This window comes from Phaenicophaeus curvirostris, chromosome 6, assembly GCF_032191515.1.
Source record: "Phaenicophaeus curvirostris isolate KB17595 chromosome 6, BPBGC_Pcur_1.0, whole genome shotgun sequence".
Classification (NCBI taxonomy): Eukaryota; Metazoa; Chordata; class Aves; order Cuculiformes; family Cuculidae; genus Phaenicophaeus; species Phaenicophaeus curvirostris.
The window spans coordinates 8,505,587-8,524,605 of NC_091397.1; the positions used below are offsets into that span (position 1 = coordinate 8,505,587).

The 19,019-nt window shown below is 39.0% G+C and overlaps 1 protein-coding gene across 5 annotated transcripts in view; it reads left to right on the forward strand.

The window, feature by feature from the left end:
* Window positions 1–19,019, forward strand: part of DPP6 (dipeptidyl peptidase like 6) — a 568,651-nt gene that overhangs the window by 433,840 nt on the left and 115,792 nt on the right. For all 5 annotated transcript variants that reach the window (XM_069859300.1, XM_069859303.1, XM_069859299.1 and 2 more), the window contains exon 6: window positions 7,376–7,428. In XM_069859300.1, coding sequence (XP_069715401.1) covers window positions 7,376–7,428 — 53 coding nt within the window. The remainder of the gene's footprint in view (window positions 1–7,375; window positions 7,429–19,019) is intronic.

The following is a 19,019-nucleotide window of genomic DNA, read 5'->3' on the forward strand; positions in this document are numbered from 1 at the left end:
AGCAAAAGCAACCAGTTGATAAATGCTCTGTATGCCAATTGATCCAGAGACTCTTTATCACCTTTCCAGCTCAAAGTTATTTTCCCCATCTCTGCCCTTTCCTGAGATCACCAGATCATCTTGGAGTGGCACTGCACTCTCAGTGTGCACTTTCTGTGGCTGTGACCACATTGCAATTGTGGCTGATCAGCTGAATATGGTGCAGTGGGGAAAAGCATCCCAAATCAGGTGTTTGATAACAGCTGTGGGTTGTTTGGCTGCCAGCTGAACCAATGCACAGGACATGCTCATTGAATGGCATTTCATTATGGTTTTCCTAATTTATTAGAGGCACAGAGAAATAGGCCACGTTCCTTGGAGGGTTGTCGAATCAGGTTGGCACACGGTGTGAGACTGTATTAGAGGTACATTACTTGGGAAGTGACAAAGTATAAAGGGATAATTCAATGTAGAGACAAAAGAGAACTTGCTCTCTCAGAAGAAAACAAAACAGGTCAAAATCACAATGAATTTGAAAGATAAGAATGCTGAAAAGATCTTAAATTGTATGACTTTATTGATTTGTTGGTTTCTTGCAAACAATTGAGCTTCACTGAGTGTAGGGTACAAAGTACCTGTATAGATGTTAGTGTGGGGTTTTTTATTATAGTGACACAAAACGAACAGACACCATGTGGGTTTTTTTCAGAGAATCTAATTCCAGGCTAGCTACTATTGATCACGTATTAACAATAAAATTGTGGTTATACTTTCCAAAAGTAGTTGCAATGGGGAAGTGCTGCTGACCAGTCTGTCTCCACTGATATAAAAAAATGAAAAGACTATTATCTAGCTGACCACAAAATATGCCTCAGCCAGAGGTGACTCCTTGGGCTCTAAATACATAAGAGACTGAAAGATCAGAAATTGAACAAAACATTACCAAGAAGTTCATGGTCAGTTACAGAACTGGATTTTCCATCCCATTGAGGGGCCAGTTCAACATACAATGGGAAAAGAAAGATTTCCTCTCAATAGAACGGAAGGGTTTAAGTTAGACATCAAGTTTCAGGTTGTACAGCTCCAACAAAACCAATGATATCATACAGAATTTCAGTCAAGACAAATGATGTTGGCACATTAAGTGAAAATTTAGAGGTTTCATGTTGCCTTTCATGAAAATAATACAGAAAATTCTGCAAAGAAGTACAGTTTAATCCTCCACAGAATACCATAAAGAAGTATGTCAGTAAAGTATTTTTTATCAGAGAATTATCCTTTTCTCTATTGGAAGATTTGTACGAATGACACAGTTGCCCTGTAAAGATAACACAGTATTTGCTTGCTGGTGACTGAGCAATAGAAGAATCACTGTGACAGTGTGGTAATGACTTGGGTCATCTTTTACTGTGCATGATATGTGCTTGTATTAGAAGGAAACACAACCTCTGGCTAATGTTTGCTTATGAATTCCTTTCTGAACTTGTTTTTCCTTCCTTTTCATGCCATTGTGAGATAACAGGGCACCAAATATGTGAGCTGTTTGCCAATGCAAAGCAGCAACCTTCCTGCATTCTGCTTTATTCTCTTTTCCCTCTTAATTTGTCAACTTCAGAGCCTGGTTAAATATCACAGATATTAAAGGCCACATGGCAAAACATCTTTTACCTGCATATTTTGCATCACAGCATGACTTATGGTTTAAGGGTGCCAGGATCATTTTGATAGATAGAGTATGTAATTATGTCAAATATTTGGGATTATTATATCAGTTTGACATTCATATGTGCATTTGGGGATTTGTCAGCTCATACCACAAGTAGGAAAATGGGCTATATAATCTGCTTCCAGCAAATGTCTTTTTAGAGAGTCTTTGTGAGAAACCCTTTTAATGGATCTGGCAGTTCCTGTTACACCAGCCACTTGTGCTCTATTTTTACTACCTTACTATAGAGTATAAAAGGGAATAGATTATAGAAACAATTTGAGTCTGCTAAGAATCCTGAGGGGATCAGTTATTTGGAGATATACTTAATTGTTACAGAATAAAAAAGGATTCCTTTTACCCAGATAACTATTGAGTGCTTTGCGATTAATTACATGAAAATATACTCTTGATGTTTTCAGACTGTAGCAAACTGTTGCACATTTTTATTTCCAATGACTATTTAGAGTTTTCATTTTGTTTAGGTGTACTGGAATGACATTTTGGATGAAATTTGTGATTCCTGAAAAAGAAGAAAGACACTAAATATTAGACATTTTTTATTAAGTCTTGCAAACTTCTTTATAACACAGCTTGCGCTTCTGCTCTGCCCTGTAGCTGTTCCCTTTCAAACTCAAAGTTGTATGTCATTTTTTGTGAGTTTTCTAGTTAATTCTTTAACGTAAATAACAGTACTGCATGAAGGACCAGGTGGCTCTGTGGAGTCATTTATAAAATGAATGCAAAGGATGTTTTATTCCTCTGTTTATCAAGTAAGTGATAATCATGAGATCATGGCAGCCAGTCTACCTGAGTTTAATCTCAGGTCCATGAACTGTTTAACTTACTGAGTGGTAGGATCCTAAAATAGCTGTTTTCATAGAACAGCCAGTTGGAGACGAGTGGATTGGGATGACTTGGTGAGTTTTATTCCAAGGGCTTTGTCCCTTCTTCTTTGTAAACCTTGTTGAAAGAAGTCTGCATGTGGCTCTTGTTTGTATTGATTCAGCACCTTGCCATTTGAACATAAAAGAAAGCCTTTCAATAAATGATGATTACTGCTGGTGCTAGCAAGGTATCAGTCCACAGAGTGACAGAAACAAGAACAGAAGATGGAAGAGCAAACTAAACTCTTCCTTTTTTTCTGATGCTAGTGATAAATCCTCAGCAGGTTGTGTAATCTTTCATACCAGCCAAAAGCCTGAAAAAATATTTCACAATCTCCTCCTAAAAATTCTCCGATTTTCATCAAAAAACTTTGCCTAATCCTCTGTGTGTTGCACAGACAATCGCAAATTAGCCTGGAGAAGAGGAGGCTGAGGGGAGACCTCATTGCTCTCTACAACTACCTGAAAGGAGGTTGTAGAGAGGAGGGTGCTGGCCTCTTCTCCCAAGTGCCAGGGGACAGGACAAGAGGGAATGGCCTCAAGCTCCGCCAGGGGAGGTTTAGGCTGGACATCAGAAAAGAATTAGGAAAAAGTTCTTTACAGAAAGGGTCATTGGGCACTGGAACAGGCTGCCCAGGGAGGTGGTTGATTCACCTTCCCTGGAGGTGTTTAAGGCACGGGTGGACAAGGTGCTGAGGAATATGGTTTAGTGTTTGATAGGAACGGTTGGACTCGATGATCCGGTGGGTCTCTTCCACCCTGGTTATTCTATGATTCTATGAAATCAAAAATAATGATAGTTTCAAACATTTAACAAGAAATTAATGAAAGCTAAGGCTCTGTATGTCCAATTTGTTTCTATGTGACAAACCAGGTGAGACATAGTAAGGTAACCAGGACCTGTCTTTTTGGACTTATATCAAGTATTTTTGCAGTTGCTTTGGGGCAAGAACAAGAGCTGTGGATTCTAATTTATTATATATGAATAGTCACAATGAATAAATGAGTTCAAATCCATTCTATTATTAAGTAACATGTATTCTTAAATAACATATATAATAAGGCCTGCTGGACAAGTACGTGTATCCTTGGAGATGAAGCAAGTGGTTTCGAGGAGGCGTTACTCTACCATTCGCATCATACTTCGCCCTGCAGTGGTGTGACATAGAAATTGTTTCTTCCGTTTTGTTCCTGTAGGTTGTAGGAACCACAATTTACTTCTTACTTTGGACATTGGGGGTGGGGAGAGGCGGATGCTCTTCTCTGCTGCTGTATGTGCCACAGTGTTTGCATTTCTGCTGTCATCTGGTCAGGTCCAGGTTTATTTTGTTGGTTACATACAATGAGGTCAGCAGCTTCAGTACAAAGTTTTGCTGTATATAATTAGTCCTGTATGTTTCTGTATTTAGAGATGTGATAGTTTTTCCAAGACTTAAGGTGGAAACAGATCCATCTCTTAGACTCTTTAAGATTTCAGTGTAAACATGCACATGTTGCAAAGCATAATGTAGACTGAAAGTGAGGAAGTTCTGTGATGTGACCTGGGATGAGAAGCCCAGTGGGAAACTGCTTCTGGTGCAGTGGTTTCAGGATAATGATTTTACAGCACTCACTGGTCACAGCTGGCATGACAGCTATTTTGACCCAATTTTGGTAATGCCTAGAACCCTTCAGAGCAGTCTCAAATCTGTTCTAACTTATGTTGGCGGGATGACTTGGCACACAGGGTCTTCAGGGCGAAACGGTTGCCAAAAGCTCTGCTACCTTCAAATGCACCTCTCTACTGAGGAGCTGTGTGCTTCTGGGATCCAGCCAAAAATCAGTGCTAAGAGCATCAAATTGGTGCAGTGGCTTTTGCCACACCTCTTGGATAGCAAAGGGGAACACAGGGAGTTAATACAGTTACTTTTGTTGGCTAAACCTCAGAAACAGAGAGGTTAAATGAAATGAATACTAACTTCCAAGCACTGTTCAGTCTCTGAGGCTTAGCTTTGGATTTCAGAAGGACCTCTTTCCTGCACTTTTTCCTGGTGTGGATTTTTCCTACTGATAAGTTGGCAACCTAATTCAGCTTAACCCTAGCAGAAATTTTGGTTGAGATATTACGCCGATATAGTCATCCTCTTGAAAAGGTAAAATAACTTAATTCAGTCTGCATATCTAGGAAGAAAGCAGCCATTTCATTTCTCAGAAAGACATGATTCCCTTGGATTCCTGTTTGCTTTGGAAGGTTGCTCACAGTATGTTTCCCAAACAGGAAATTGTAGGCATAAGAACTCCTGAGCTGCATGCACTCTTGTCTGTAAGACTATAATAATAACTATAATAATAACGGATGCCTGATCCTGAAATCTTTGCTCAGACAAGTAGTTGTTGTTTGCATGAGCAGACCTACAGATTCTAAGGATTTATTTGAGAAAGAATTGCTCCTGTGAATGAACTTTGCCAGCTGCAAGCCTTTGAAAACTAAGTGAGATGGGCACAGCTGATATGAGGTATTTTAGAATCTGGCCAAAGACCCTAGAGGATGACAGATGATGTTCATAAAATAAAAGAGTTCTTTGAGAGTCCCACAACTTTTCTTTTCCCCACTCCTCAGCTCTCTCAGCAAAGGAAATGTTTTACTTTGGTCTCCACTAATGGCTCCAAGACAGCTCTAAGTTCCCTAGCGTGGCTGTTAGGACTCTGTACCACAAGCAGGAACATCGGCAGATGTCCTGCTCAAAACATCTCTGGCTGTTTCTTTTCTCTTCAGCCTACCACATTTATCTATTTTCCCCTAAGACATCTGTTCATACTCATTTTGGGGGCTGGTTTCTGCTTCTGCTTCCAATGGCTGAAAACACAGCATGGTTCATTACCTTGAACACCAATCCTTGCCTCAGATCACAATTTATGTATCTATATCATATTTTACATCCTACTGCCAGCATATTTGTAGACAGAAGTTGCCTAGCATTTAATGGCAATGTATTATTATGTTTTTCAGCTCTGTAGAAAAATTTAGTCATCCACAGCATTTTCTTTAAGGAATTTTATTCATTTTAGAACTTTACCAAAGCTGGAATAAAATCTAAGGCCACACGCATCAGCCAGGTCTCTAATATCAAAATTGTAATATTCAAGAGCTCTTTGGAATCATTTGATGTAGATGTGATAGTGGTAATTTACTTGACATCATCTGGAACAGGTGGATCTAAAAAGACACTTGTACTGAAATAAATGCCAGCTTGTGGTGAAGTCACTTGAGTTCTTAGACCTATCAAAACACCAGAGACTCACCTGGCTGGAGGACTCTTTATGTCCCTGCATTCCTGAAAGGAGATGTCATTTTGGGATGTAAGCTGATGGTGTCCTTGTATTGAGGGAATGAAATGCACAGGGGAAGAAGGGATTCTCATCAGTCTGGTATTAGCCTCTGCATTTCATAGGTAGCAATTCAGTGCTTTCACTTCTAAACTTCGGTGGTAGCTTTTTTTCAGGGAGTTCATGCAGTAGTGTAAGGATTTAGTGTTTGGATTCAAATTGTAACAGAGAACTTCATTTTAATATCTACAGGATATTAGGTGTTTATCTGCCTCTCTACTGAGCCCCCAAAAGATGTAGATCTGGTATAGGTGCCACTACGCAGGTTTGCTCTTGAGAGTGATGGGCAGTAAGTCATGCTTACGTGCCTGTGATGCTAGTGATGTGCTTGGTATGGCCACCACTAAGGCTGGCAGCACCATCCAGAACATCATATTTTCTTGCTATAAGTGAAAAAAGAAGAACTGTGAGAAAACAAAGGTACCTAGGGAAAATAATTTTCATGAGACAAACATGACTGGTTAAGCAAGTATTCAAGAAGTTCCTCCTTTGTTCTACTGGAGAGCAAGTGCTTCAATATTTAAGTAATGTCAAATGAAATGATTGTTAGGAGACTTAATTATTTATTTATTTATTTACTTAGTAGCATACAGTAACAGGCCAGAATTGCAAAAATAAATGCCTGTATACAATCTATATTTAGACCTTTCACACTGGTGCTCTGACTCTTGGGTTGCTCAGCATTGCTCATCTTGGGCAGCCACAGAGCCGTGTTAGAGATTGAGTTGTCACTAGCAGAAGATCAGTCCACCAACTCTTAAATCACTGACCTCGCCTCTGGTATTACCATTTACTACTTAGAAAGTAAGTAATAAACTCTCCTTTCTCAGATGGCTTGCCACACAAGCTGACATGCTCCTCCCCAAGGCCCAAAGAGTGCAAATTAACATGAAGATGTAATGTAGCAGGTCAAATAAATGTGAGGTCATGTCTATGCCCTAAATCAATAAAGTTTCATTCACTGGCTGAGAGGAGTCTTATAACCTGTTCTGAGATCAGCCGTTTTATTTATGTGCTAATAAAGCAAAGAAATATGTGTTATATCCATGTTGTGTCTAGTTATAATGATGGAGAATGTCTCCAGCTGACTAAGGTGTCCTCATTAATGATTGTTCTATATTTAGCCATTGCAGAAACCATGTGCCCTCAGTTTAATCACAGACCTGGTAGTCATGGTAATGACACAGAGCATCTGGAAGCATATGATTTGCCAAACACTGTAATAAAAGTGCAAGATGAAAAGAACACGTTACAGTGTTAGGTGAATTAATGTGTTGTCCTTTTCTGCTACACATTTTGAAGTGTTTGTAAGAGCTCTCTATCCATAAATGCTAGATTTTTTTCAATTTGTTTTTCAGGAAAATGAGCCCTATTAACACAGGTGACCATTACTAATCTCTGGTTTTTGTTTGTTTTGTTTCTTAATTTCACTTTGCAGGTATATCGGCATTCATATACAGCATATTATGTCCTCTGCAAAATACCTCATGGGTAAGCAATTTTTCAATGTCTTAATTTTAAAACTCAGCCATTAAGAATTCTGAAAAATAATGTGTATCGTGACAAATGGTTTCCTGTGACAACCCTTTGCAATGGTCTGGCATTCAGCTGCAGCATCCAGTGAGCTGTATTCAGCTTCCCTGGAGAGTCAGCCTACATGAATTTGATATTCTTGTTTTCAAGGTTTTGGCCAGAATATAGGTGTGTTGGTGTCTGGCTGAGAGCCACAGTTGGCCACTCACCAGGGCACTGACAGGGGATTTATCCAGAGTTGTTTAGTACTTTAAATCTGGTTAGAATTGAGTCATTGCTTTTCAGGTTTGGTTCTCTTGGCAGATTCCCTTGATACAAATGCTCTCTCTAGAATCCCATTTGAAGGCAGATCGACTGTTCCCAGGATCCCGATGCTACTTAGATACATGCACTCACAATTATACTGGTGCTATGAGACTTAGAGTTTATAGTTGTCTTTTCAGAGAGTGCAAGGTAAGTGCAAATGAGAATGCCCCATAGGATTTTCCCAGTATTTCTAAACTCAATGAAAGCACATTGCTTTACCTGAAGCATGTAGCATGAATGGTTATGTATCATTAAAAGTAATAAACTTCCATCAACAAATGTCTCTTCGCTTAAGTTCCCACGTCCACTGGAGGTCCTGAGGTAAGCTCAATGTTTAGAATAGGCATCTATTCTCTTCATGGCATCCTTCTTTATCTGTGATTAGTTGCAGTTTTTTAAATTCCCCTTTCTCAGCTTTGTCTTTGTGTCCTCAAGGGACCTCAATGTTTAACACAGCAATGACGGTTTAAGGACACAAGTCCTAGAAGTCAGATTTTACAACATCTACACTTTTGAGGCCCATACCATCTTTTCAATACAGTTTGGTATAACAATGAGTGGGTTTAACAACAGAGATTCAATAGCAAGATACAAACACATCTTCCAGCATAGTTACATTCAGGTGTTCCTCAAGGATTTGTCTCCATGCACTTGTCCACACACTCACACACAAAACAGAAAAAAATAAAAAACAACAAAAATCCTGCCCAAGCAACAACAACAAAAAACGTCAAAGAAACTTTATTTGGCTTCTACCTAGCAAGAGAAACAATACTTGGTACAAAAAAAGTCTATACTAGAGACATCCATGTTTTAAAACCTGTGAGCCCTGGAGCCTGTGAAGCCTGCTTTCCTACACCTTGTATCTTGTGATTGACTCACCACACAAAGTCAAGAACTTGAGGTTAAGTTGTTTCCATGTAGAGCTGGAACAGGGAATTAGGAGATTTCTCACAATCATCCATGTTAAAACTCTGACATCCCGATGTGACCCATTCCAAACTTCTTCAGTCCTTTCCTTCCCTACCTCAGCTGGGTCTTCTTTTATTTGCTTTTCTTCTTCTTTTTTTTTTCCACCAAGTCTTATTTAATTTTTTTTGAAAACTCCATCTTTCTGGCAATATATCTGAAATTAGCTTGTGGGCTGAAAGGGTGTTGAGCAACAGGATGAACACGCAGCATGAGTACATAAGCTTTATATCTGCAGTAAACCTGGCTAAGAGCAAAAGCTTTTGACTGACAGCACAGTTCTATTCCAGACAAAACAAAGGTGGAAAAATAGAAGTATCACGCATAGTATGCATCAGAAATAATAAAAGTTAACAACACAGGAGTCCAGGCAATTTGCTGCTGCTGCATGATCTTTCTTTGTGATAATAAGCCTCTTGTTGCCCCCAGCTTCAGCTATATTGCACACTCAGCGGTGTTCCACCTTGTTCCCCATGTTTGGTTGAGTAGTGTTGCAAGTGTTTGGAGGGGTGGCTGTGTCAGAGGAGATGTATCTAGTATAAGGGGAAGATTTGGAAAGTGAGAGGGTGCCAGAAGGCATACAAGTGTCGGACATTGCTGTCCCCACAGCATGATGTAGTGATAGATCAGGCAACCACCAGCAGGAGGAGGGTTGGAAGGACTGCTGCATTTTGTGTTGGTACTGGTATCGTTTGCCAAGTACTTTAGGCTGTAGGTACATATAGAGGCACTGCAAACTATATTGTACAGTTACAGTTGCATTGATCTTTCACGTGATCATAGTGCATGTGAGTAGTGGGAAGAATGACACATTACCATTTCCCTGGGATATGGGCATTTATTGTTGCTTTGGAGTTCTGCGTGTTTTCTAGGGTGGTGCATGAAGAAAGAAGGTAAGAGTAGCAGGTAGACATGTTGTAACGGGTGATATCAACTGAAGATAGAGACTTTTGAATGAAGGGTTAAAAATCTCTTCATCGTGTATTTCATACATCATGTAGGAATATTGCTCTGATGGATGTTTATGGATTAAGATTGTTGAGGGCAGGACCAAGCACACTGACACAGAACAAGGTTCAGTTCAGTTTCACATTCCTGGTCCTTTGCTGATGAAAAAATCTGCAACACAAGCAGCATCTTTGCTCTCCACTTGATGATAATACAAGTCACAAAAGCCTTTCACAATAAGCAACACCATCTTTGCCATGTCTACAAACTGGTTTCATGCAATAGTCCTGTTGTGCAAGTAGGCACCAACTTTACATCCCATCAGTCTGTGACAGAGGCACCTTGGTTTACCTCCAAATCTTCATATGAGGCGCAGTGACTGCTGGTAGGCAAACTCACTTCTCTCCATTAAATCCCTTCTGATTGTACACACTCGCTCCTGGAAATAGGCTGTGGCAGTGTGACTTTCCCTGTGCTTTCTTTACCCTGTTCCTCATCAGAGGCCCAGACAGCTCATGCTTTGTACCCACTCACACTTTTGCTGCACCTCTGCTGAGGCTAACAAATGAGGAAACCAATTGATCTAATATGTGCTTCACTTTTTAAAATACTGTGACATTAATCTGCCAGCATAAATGGCTTTTTAAAGGGAAATTTCTATTTTATTTTTTTTTTGTGTTCTGCAGACTCTCCAGATTCAGGCTTTGTCTGAAATCAAAAGGGGCTTGTACCAGTGTTTTCCAGCTTTCATTCCAAGCTCTCCATAAGTTTGACAAGCCAATTTGGGCACATTCTTAGCACATAAGTTAACAAATGGTAATTTGTAATACAGGGTGCAGTACTGCAAAATTTTTCCATGACAGCTGTTGTAGAAGTAAACTCCAAACGTAATGAAGAGTGGCACAATTTGACTCTTTATAGGACAACTAATATATGCCAATGGCATAGACTCAAAGGATCTTATTTTAATATGATAATAAGCCAGAGGTAGAAGAAAAAGCAAATATCCCTGCAGAGACCCTGCACAAATTTAATTTCTTTTTATTTGTTATTCCAGCTTTCTCACAGCCTCTGTGTAAACTCAGGGTAGAAACCCCTACAGATTTTGCCACATTTGCCTTCTGTTTTTTAATGGCCTGTGTTTTTCAGTTTTCGCAGGGGGAGCCGGCTAAGGTCCACACTTCCCATTTTCATGGGCTGAGGTGTGTAGGGAGGTTATGTTGAGCTCAGCTTTCACTTTCCTCCTGCTGGTCATCCAAAAATGAGATGCTGGTATCGGATGCCATCTAGTGGAACAAGCCTTTGTGCTTGCTGCTCCTGTTCCTTGGTACAAACATCTCCTATGGTCCCATGTGCTTTCCTCTGAACGCTGTTGCTTTTTGAATGTATCTGCCAGTAACTGATTACAGCTGTCTGCATTATAAATATTTTTGCAAAGCTTCTCTGGTAACCCCACAGTTGCACTTGCAGCATTGTAATTGCCAGGTAGTTGTAATTTGTAGGTACTATGATAACATCTGTCAGCCTAGATGTGGAACAGGGAGCTCTTGTACAAGGGAAAAAGTAGAGCACAAATACCATACACAATTATTTCCTAATATTATTTTTCCTTACTTTGGAAAATAAAAGTTTAGCAGTACAATGTAGGAAACAATCTACGCATTGCATCCAGACACCAAAAATGGTTTTATTCATTCGTAGATTTAATAATGTTGCTCCTCCTAAATCCAGTAAAGAAAATCCTTGTTGTTCACATCCTTCATTAAAATAAGGGAAAAATCTTAGTTTGTTCAGGTTTTCCATGGTCAGACCGTAACTGGCTAGAGTGTTCCCCTGACCTGGTTGCAGGATTTCCCTCACCAGTGTTAACATCATTTAATACCAGTGTGTGCTGCTGGACTACTGGTTTGTTCTGGCACAGCAGGTCCTAATCATGAGCTAATTTTGGATTGGTATCCAAGGGGCTACTTCTATCTTTAACTTTTTTCTGTGGCTAGTAGTAGCATTGTACTTTCTTACGGTTCTGAGTTGTGTTTTTAGCCCCAGCATAAAACATATATTTCCTCAGACCTCCTAGTGCTCATGCAGTTCTGAATGAACCATTTCCTTCTGAGCCCAGCTAAATAGCAGAGATTGGTGCTGACCCTCTCATATGAGCTCTCAGCATGGTGTTAGCACATCCAACTGGGACATGTCAGTGGGAGTTTCCAAATATACTAGTGATGATCAGTAAGAAAATCAGCTGTTATTCCCTTTCTTCATTGGTTTTCTCTGTGGGAAAGAGGGAATCATACACTGTTACGCCTAAGCAGAATCCATATTACCTCCTAGATATATATGGTGTAGTCAGAGGAACATGGTGAGTAGCTCACAGGATCAATAACAGAACTTAGTTCAGGTCTTTCCATCTATACTGCCGAGGGTCTGTAAAATACTGCCTGCATCCACCACACAAGAAAGGTCACGAGTGAAATGAGTGTAAAATATGCATTGGAGATCCACAGAATTGTTAACAGGAGGAGGAACTGAGCCTGTGCTTCACTGTGAGTAAATTTTCAGAGTGATGTTTGTAGAACTCTCACTAATGTTTCTGTCTCTTTTTATACAAGCCACTGGCAGGAAAGAGGTTAATTAAGAAAACTTAATTAGATTTGTACATACTGTATCATATAATGTTTTGAAGGACAACAAAGTTTTCCTTGCATATGCCCCCATTTCTCTGATCACAGTAAAAGGAAAATGCGTTTCATTATTTAAAATCATGGTTAAAAAAACTTCAGGGAACTGGCTGTGCTGCAGACATCTGTCTATTTGACTAAGACTGTTCTATTTTATTATGTTCTGGCCTGTTATTCCCCCTCTCTCATTAAAGAAACTCCCCATGCCTCAGTGTCCCCATCTGCAAAGCAAAGAGAGAAATATTACTTACCCCACAGAGGCTATATGTGATAATTACTGTGGAGAGTGATTCACTCTCTGCACAATTTCACTCTTTAACATTTATAGTTTTGTACTAAAGCCCACATTTTATTTAAGAGGAAAAACTACTGTAATTAATAGTCTGCTTTCAGCTAATTAAATTTTCCTTAGAGAAGCTGAATATTTTCTTCCAACAATGATATATAGAGGTTGAAAAAATCCCCATAGAATGGTGTGAAAAAACAAATAATATTGTTAAATTTGTTAAGTAAGTAGAAAAATGTATTTTGCAGTTCATGAAGAATCTGTTATTGCTACTTCTCTCTCCTTCTTCTCCACCAATTATCATTCCATAGTTTTTATCATCTTCTAGAGACAGTTTATATAGTTAATGAAGTCACCTATGCTGCGTGGTGTGGTTGCTTTTATGCACAACATCCTCATGATGTAATATGCTTTTTCAGTTGAATTTTGACAACAGCAAACTGGCCCTTGGAATAGTTAAACTTCGTAGCCTGATCGTGGAGCCTGACCTTAAATCCTCTGAAGTGGATAGGAATCTTCCAACTGAGTTTACTGGCATTTAGCTCAAGCCCTGATGCAGCTGTTGGGCTTCTTGCCTTTTATAATCGTCTGAATTAAGCGCCCTGTAAATCACTGGAATGGTGGTTAAATCACATACCAGCTTATTGCTTGCAAATACATTTTGTACCTCTTTAAAAAGAAAGAGCTAGTGTTTTATTAAGCAAAGCTGCTATTTGAGCATCACTTCCAAGCAGTGGCAGGTTGAAAGCAGCTCAGCCTCAGAAGGCATTTCAGGCATTGCTCTTGGCTGTGCTGGTGGGAGGAAATCCATTTCAGCAGCTCAACACCATATCATTTCCCCAGGGGATTTGCTATTTGCTCACCCATGTTGGTCACTGCATAGCATTTTTTAAGTGAAATATTCCTTTCCTGTGTAGGCAAAGCAATTCTTACCACATGCTTCTTTCTTCTAGAATCAGTTGTGATGTGGGTGGACACCTTAGAAACCATGTATAGCGATAATAATAATAGTCCCCTGATGGGAGGATTTGATATTAAGAATTAGAGTAATGACTGCTGAGATTTAAAAAAAAAAAAAATCTTGGGTAATTAATAGTTAGATGCAGATGATAGCAGTTTAGCAGAGAAAGCCCAGCAACCAACCCCCATATGTTACAGAAAAGTCAGTAGCTTATGGCTCATCACGAAGAGAAAAGGAAAAAAGCAGTGTTTGAAGCTAACTCTCCCATAGTGTTTATCTGAGACAGCACCCTCTGAAGTAGAGACAGGGCTCCTATTAAATTCTATTCTTGAATAATGTGTGCTTCGCCGGAGAGAAACATCTGAATTTGGAAATGTTCACTTCTCAGTGCGAATGAACTTCCTCAGGTCCCCAGGCTGTGCTCAGCCTCCAATCTGTAGATGCTGCAGCAAGGTGCGTGCACATCCCACTGCTGACCATTTCTAAAACTTGGCACGTTGGCATGGGTTTTCCTCCTTACTCTTACTCAGCAAGGTTAGTACCTAGAGTTTGGACAGAAAAAAAAGTAAAGATGAAAGAGATGAAAGAGAATATATAAAATGATGGCGCATAGCACTGAATAGGCCAATAATTGCAGCGTATGCAATGGTGTTTCGGTGCATCAAATCCCCAGAAATGAAGTTGTTCTGTAGGTGGATTTTCATAGTGGAGATTGGGATTTTTTTTTTGTTTGCATTTTTGTCCTCATGTGCAAGGTTCTGTGGGAGGTCCACTAAAATAGGAGCAAGAAACATGCATTCCCCTAGGAGGTCATATTTGCTCTGCTGTTGCTGGGCTGCAGAGACACCCAGCAGCCTGGACCTGGATTATTTGGTAGCTGGGTGATAAACTCTTTCAGCCTACCTAAACTCTCAGTGCATTGTTATTTGATCACACAGCACAAAGTATGGGCACTGCATGTTACACAACATAGATTCTTTTTTTTTTGTGGGGACCTGAAAAAAACCCGTGTTGAGGATCCAGACCTGCAAGATTATGGGCTATCATGTGATTTAGTGGGGCCTGGTCTCCAGTTATATAGTGAGGGCTATATAGAGACCTGTGCCTAGGCACCGAGGACTATACAGTAATTGGTGCTAGATGGAATGGTCTGAAAATCTCTTATTATCCCAGAATAGGCATCCTGCCCTCTTGTGGAGCTCAGAAGATATAGGGAAGAGGGGAATGAAGGAATTTAGGAAATGCAAGGGAAGATCTTCGGGTAAAGAAAGTATGCTGTAGCTGGGGCTCTCCATGATACAGTAATTGGGCAAAGGTGATATAATCCCAAGCTGATAACACAGAACGTTTCATGCTGGCTTTGATGTCTCTTCACCTCTTACCTTGACTGTCAGTTTATTGAATGCTCCACTGTAAATTTGAGGAGATAAGACAGGAATAGAAAAGGTTGCTTTCCCTTGTCACACCGGAGAAAGAGACAGAAGAACGAAAGACTTCTGGACATCCAGAGTTGCAAAGGCAAAATTTATACCTCATTTCAAATGTGAGCGTTTCCTTTTGCATGTGTACTGGAGGTACATATCTCTGTTATAGGGCAGAACTATAGGGACAGAGTGGTAGTTTAGTCCTTTAAATAAGGAGAATATTTTACAGTCCCCTTTTAAACTGTATCTGGTATCAGGCTAATTGTGTTATTGCTTAAAGGTGATCATGTTGCACCTGATAGGAAATGGAAATAATGGCTCTATGAAGTACATGCCTTGTTTATTTTTACTGATGAGAATATGATCTGTATTGGGAGAGGCTGCTTAGAAGAGTATTGTGTTTCAGTATTCCTAAGAACCTATGGACAAACCTCTAAGGTCTCCCTATCCTCGTGACATCAGAAGAAACGAGATTTACTCAGATACTCTTAATTTTCAAAAAGACAAGGAGAATATCAAATCATTCTGGTTTCATCTGAAACCCAGTAACACAAGCTGTTAGATTAGTTTAGAGCACAAGTCCAAGAATCAATTTCTTGCCCCAATTAGAAGTGTGACCTAGCGTCCAGTGAAGTCATATTGTAATGAGGCACTTCTGCTGGCTCTGGTAATTGTAGATCACTGCTGTATCTCATTTTATGTACTAATAATCTCATATTGCTCTCTGCAGGCATCTCATCATGGTGCTATATTTTTACTAGGGTTTGGAAGTCAGACAAGGTCAGCTGGATGGAAAACGCCAAAGTTTCATCATAAACATCCTTTCCTGGAGACTGACAGTGTCGCTCTGAAGAACCATGTACTTTCATCTCAGGCTCATAGTTGCTATATCTCCCCAGTTTGTTTTTAAACATCCCAGTGCTTACTTGTTTTTTTTCTCTTCCACCTGTGTCTTTTTTGCCTGTGTTTTGGATAGTTATCTTTGGATAGCTGTAATTCTGACTAGCTTTCATGATAGCATTCAGATATTTAGATTTTCATTTTTCCATGCCTCTGTTGTAGAATCATAGACTTAAAATCCTGATAAAAGCAGTGCTTTACCTCATGCCTCGGGTAATTCTGAGGTCAGAGCTGGCTGAGAAACCTCTATACAGTAAGTGAAAATTACACGAGTAAGAGAAAATTACTTTTAAGTGGTTGTGTTTATCACCTGAATGCTATCACCTCTCATTGTTTCTTTAGGTGATGAAATACAACTTCAGGAACAGAAGTTCTTTAAAAAAAATTGGTACAAATTCACTCTGTCATCTCTGATTTAGAGGGGTCACATGGGAATCATGATAATGTCATCATTTTAAGAGTATTTCTACCAGGCTCTAAGGACCATTTCCACTCTTTGCTTACTCAGGGAAACCTAGACTTTTTGATCAATGGTTTGTGGTCCTCAAGTCTGCCTTACCATGACTCCTAGCTGTGTGCCAGTCTCTGATGCATTTTTAAATCAGTTTTTGTAGACCTTCATTAGAAAGGTAAACCTGTGTCATCATTTTATATAATACCCAATGGAAGTTGGTGACTCCTTTTCTGGCAAGCGATTGGTCTTAAAGTCTTATTAGTATTACGCAAGATTTTGCAGGCCCATTACCAACTACTGTGTTCATGCATGCTTTACACATATAGATAGATTATAATCAAAAGGACCTGAACTCACGTTGTTGGCTTGAATCTGACTGGATTGCCAAATTAAGGACAACTGTTTTAGATTGCCTTGCTTTTTGCCTTTTATGCTCTAAATTCATAGAATTCATTCATCACGGACAAAATGGTTGGGGAGATCAGTTGTTCTTATGAACTGAGTAACCTGATGTGTATCTATAACTGAAATTAATAAGTTTATATTGCTTTTATTTCCTCCTTCTACTTTTGTTCACTGAAGAGTGTTGTGAGAGAAATATGTGTATATGCATTACATATTTAATAGCAAGTGGGCTATTAATTTAATAGCAAGTAGATGAATGGAAGAACTTTCTCCATTTATTTAAGAACTTTTATTAGAATTCCAGGAGAATTCTCTTAGTTACATCTTCTGACAGTCTCATATCTTGATTATCTGTTCTGGCAAGTCTTTAATCCCCATTTGTATTATATCTTATTCTATCTCACTGCAAGTCTCTTCAGGACTGTAACTCCTGGGATGCAATTTCCTTAATGGCACCTGTCTCCTCTTGTCCTTGGTGAATACTGAAGTAAACAAGTCATTTAATTGTTTGAAAATGTGGTTTTATTTCTCAAGAAATGGCATTCCTGCTTCTTGGAAATCTTCCTCTCTTTCCTAAGGTCCTTATCTATCATTCTTTTTTACATTTTTGAAAACGTATGTTCTACATGATCTTATTTCTTTTTGCAAAGTTTCTCCACTGCACTTTCTCCTCATTGTATATCAAGAACTCTTAAACATTATGAAGTTTCCAGTTCTTTGTAACCCTTCCAGATCTCTTCTTTACGTGATGGTTTATATCTCTTTTTTCTTTCCTTCTTTCTAAGGAAGAAGAAATCTGTCTAAGCTGCTGTCAGACTTTATGCTATTAGAAGTAGATGTGAAGACACCAAGTTCTGGTGCTGAGACAGATAGTCTAGATAGATAGATTTTTTTTACATAATAAACCATGAAAAAGGCTTAAAGTACTGTGAGCTGATGTGCTTAGGGTTGTTGTCTTTCAAAATGTTCAGTGCTGGCTTTATGCAAATAACAGGAGGGGATATTTTTTCTGCTTTCCCCACACTTTCTTTCAACTGTCTTTATTTCTTCAAATTTTTTGCATATATTACAGAAATCATGGTATACTTTCTATGTTTTCCAAAATTATGGCAGATTTAAGCAAGGGAGTTCAAAGATCTTTTTAGAACTCACTCCAGCTCATATACATACTTCTGGTTATTTGTTTAGAGGATAGACCTGTCAGAGCCTTTGAATTGAATTGTTGTATTTTTGCTCACATTTGCAGCATGTGCAAAGAAATTTGATACAAATCCTATTATTCTGTACTTAAAATTAGAAGTTATTTTACTTCTAATGTATATAGAAGAACAGCCTGTACCATACTGCAGAATATGACCGCTTTTATAAATTTCAGACTTTTTCAGTCTGGCATTTTAAAATATTTTCCTTGAAATAAAACAAGCATCTCCCTCAATTACAGTGGGAAATTTCTATAGTCTTTTTAAGTTATTTTTGAAGAACTTAATATAGAACAGTTTGTCATATTTGTGCTCAAGGGGAGACTCAATGCCATGAAGTCTCTGAGGTAAATTGGTCTTTAAATAGGAAAAAATGTCAAAAGAGGGAGCACATAGATGTAAAAATTTCAACAGAAACAGAAACTAGTTCCTCATTAATGGCAATTTTAAAGTCAAAACCAGGCGACTAGATACGATTGATTAATTTGTTTTATTCTACACATATGTTCTGAGCTAAATTACAAGCAAAAATTATTGGGCAGACAGCTCACTAATTGCATTCAGGAATTTTCCTTCTTTGGAAATTTTGAGGGGGGACTTTCTGGCAGAAAACTTCATCTAAATGAGCAAATTTCACAATTTACTGCTTCAGTAATGTTTTTTGAACATTGTGCTGAAATCATGTCTGTGTCTGGGGCAATTTAACAGCCTCTGGTCCAGACAATGTCATCTTAATGTTAAAGAGTTTATACAGCAGCTGCTCCATCTTCTTTCTGGGCAAAACTGACATTATTCTTCCCTTCTTTCCTGAGCTTTAAATCAATCATTTTAAGAGATGAAAGAAATAACGACAACCCTTTAATAAGGCCTTGCCATTTCTTTGGCTGGAAATGAATATTAAGGTTCTTTTCCATAAGGAAGTAGTTAACAGCATGAGGGTGCAATGAACCTAGCTCTTCATGCAAACCAATAACAGGAAATATACAAACTGCCTTCAGAACAGCCTGTTTCCAACCCAG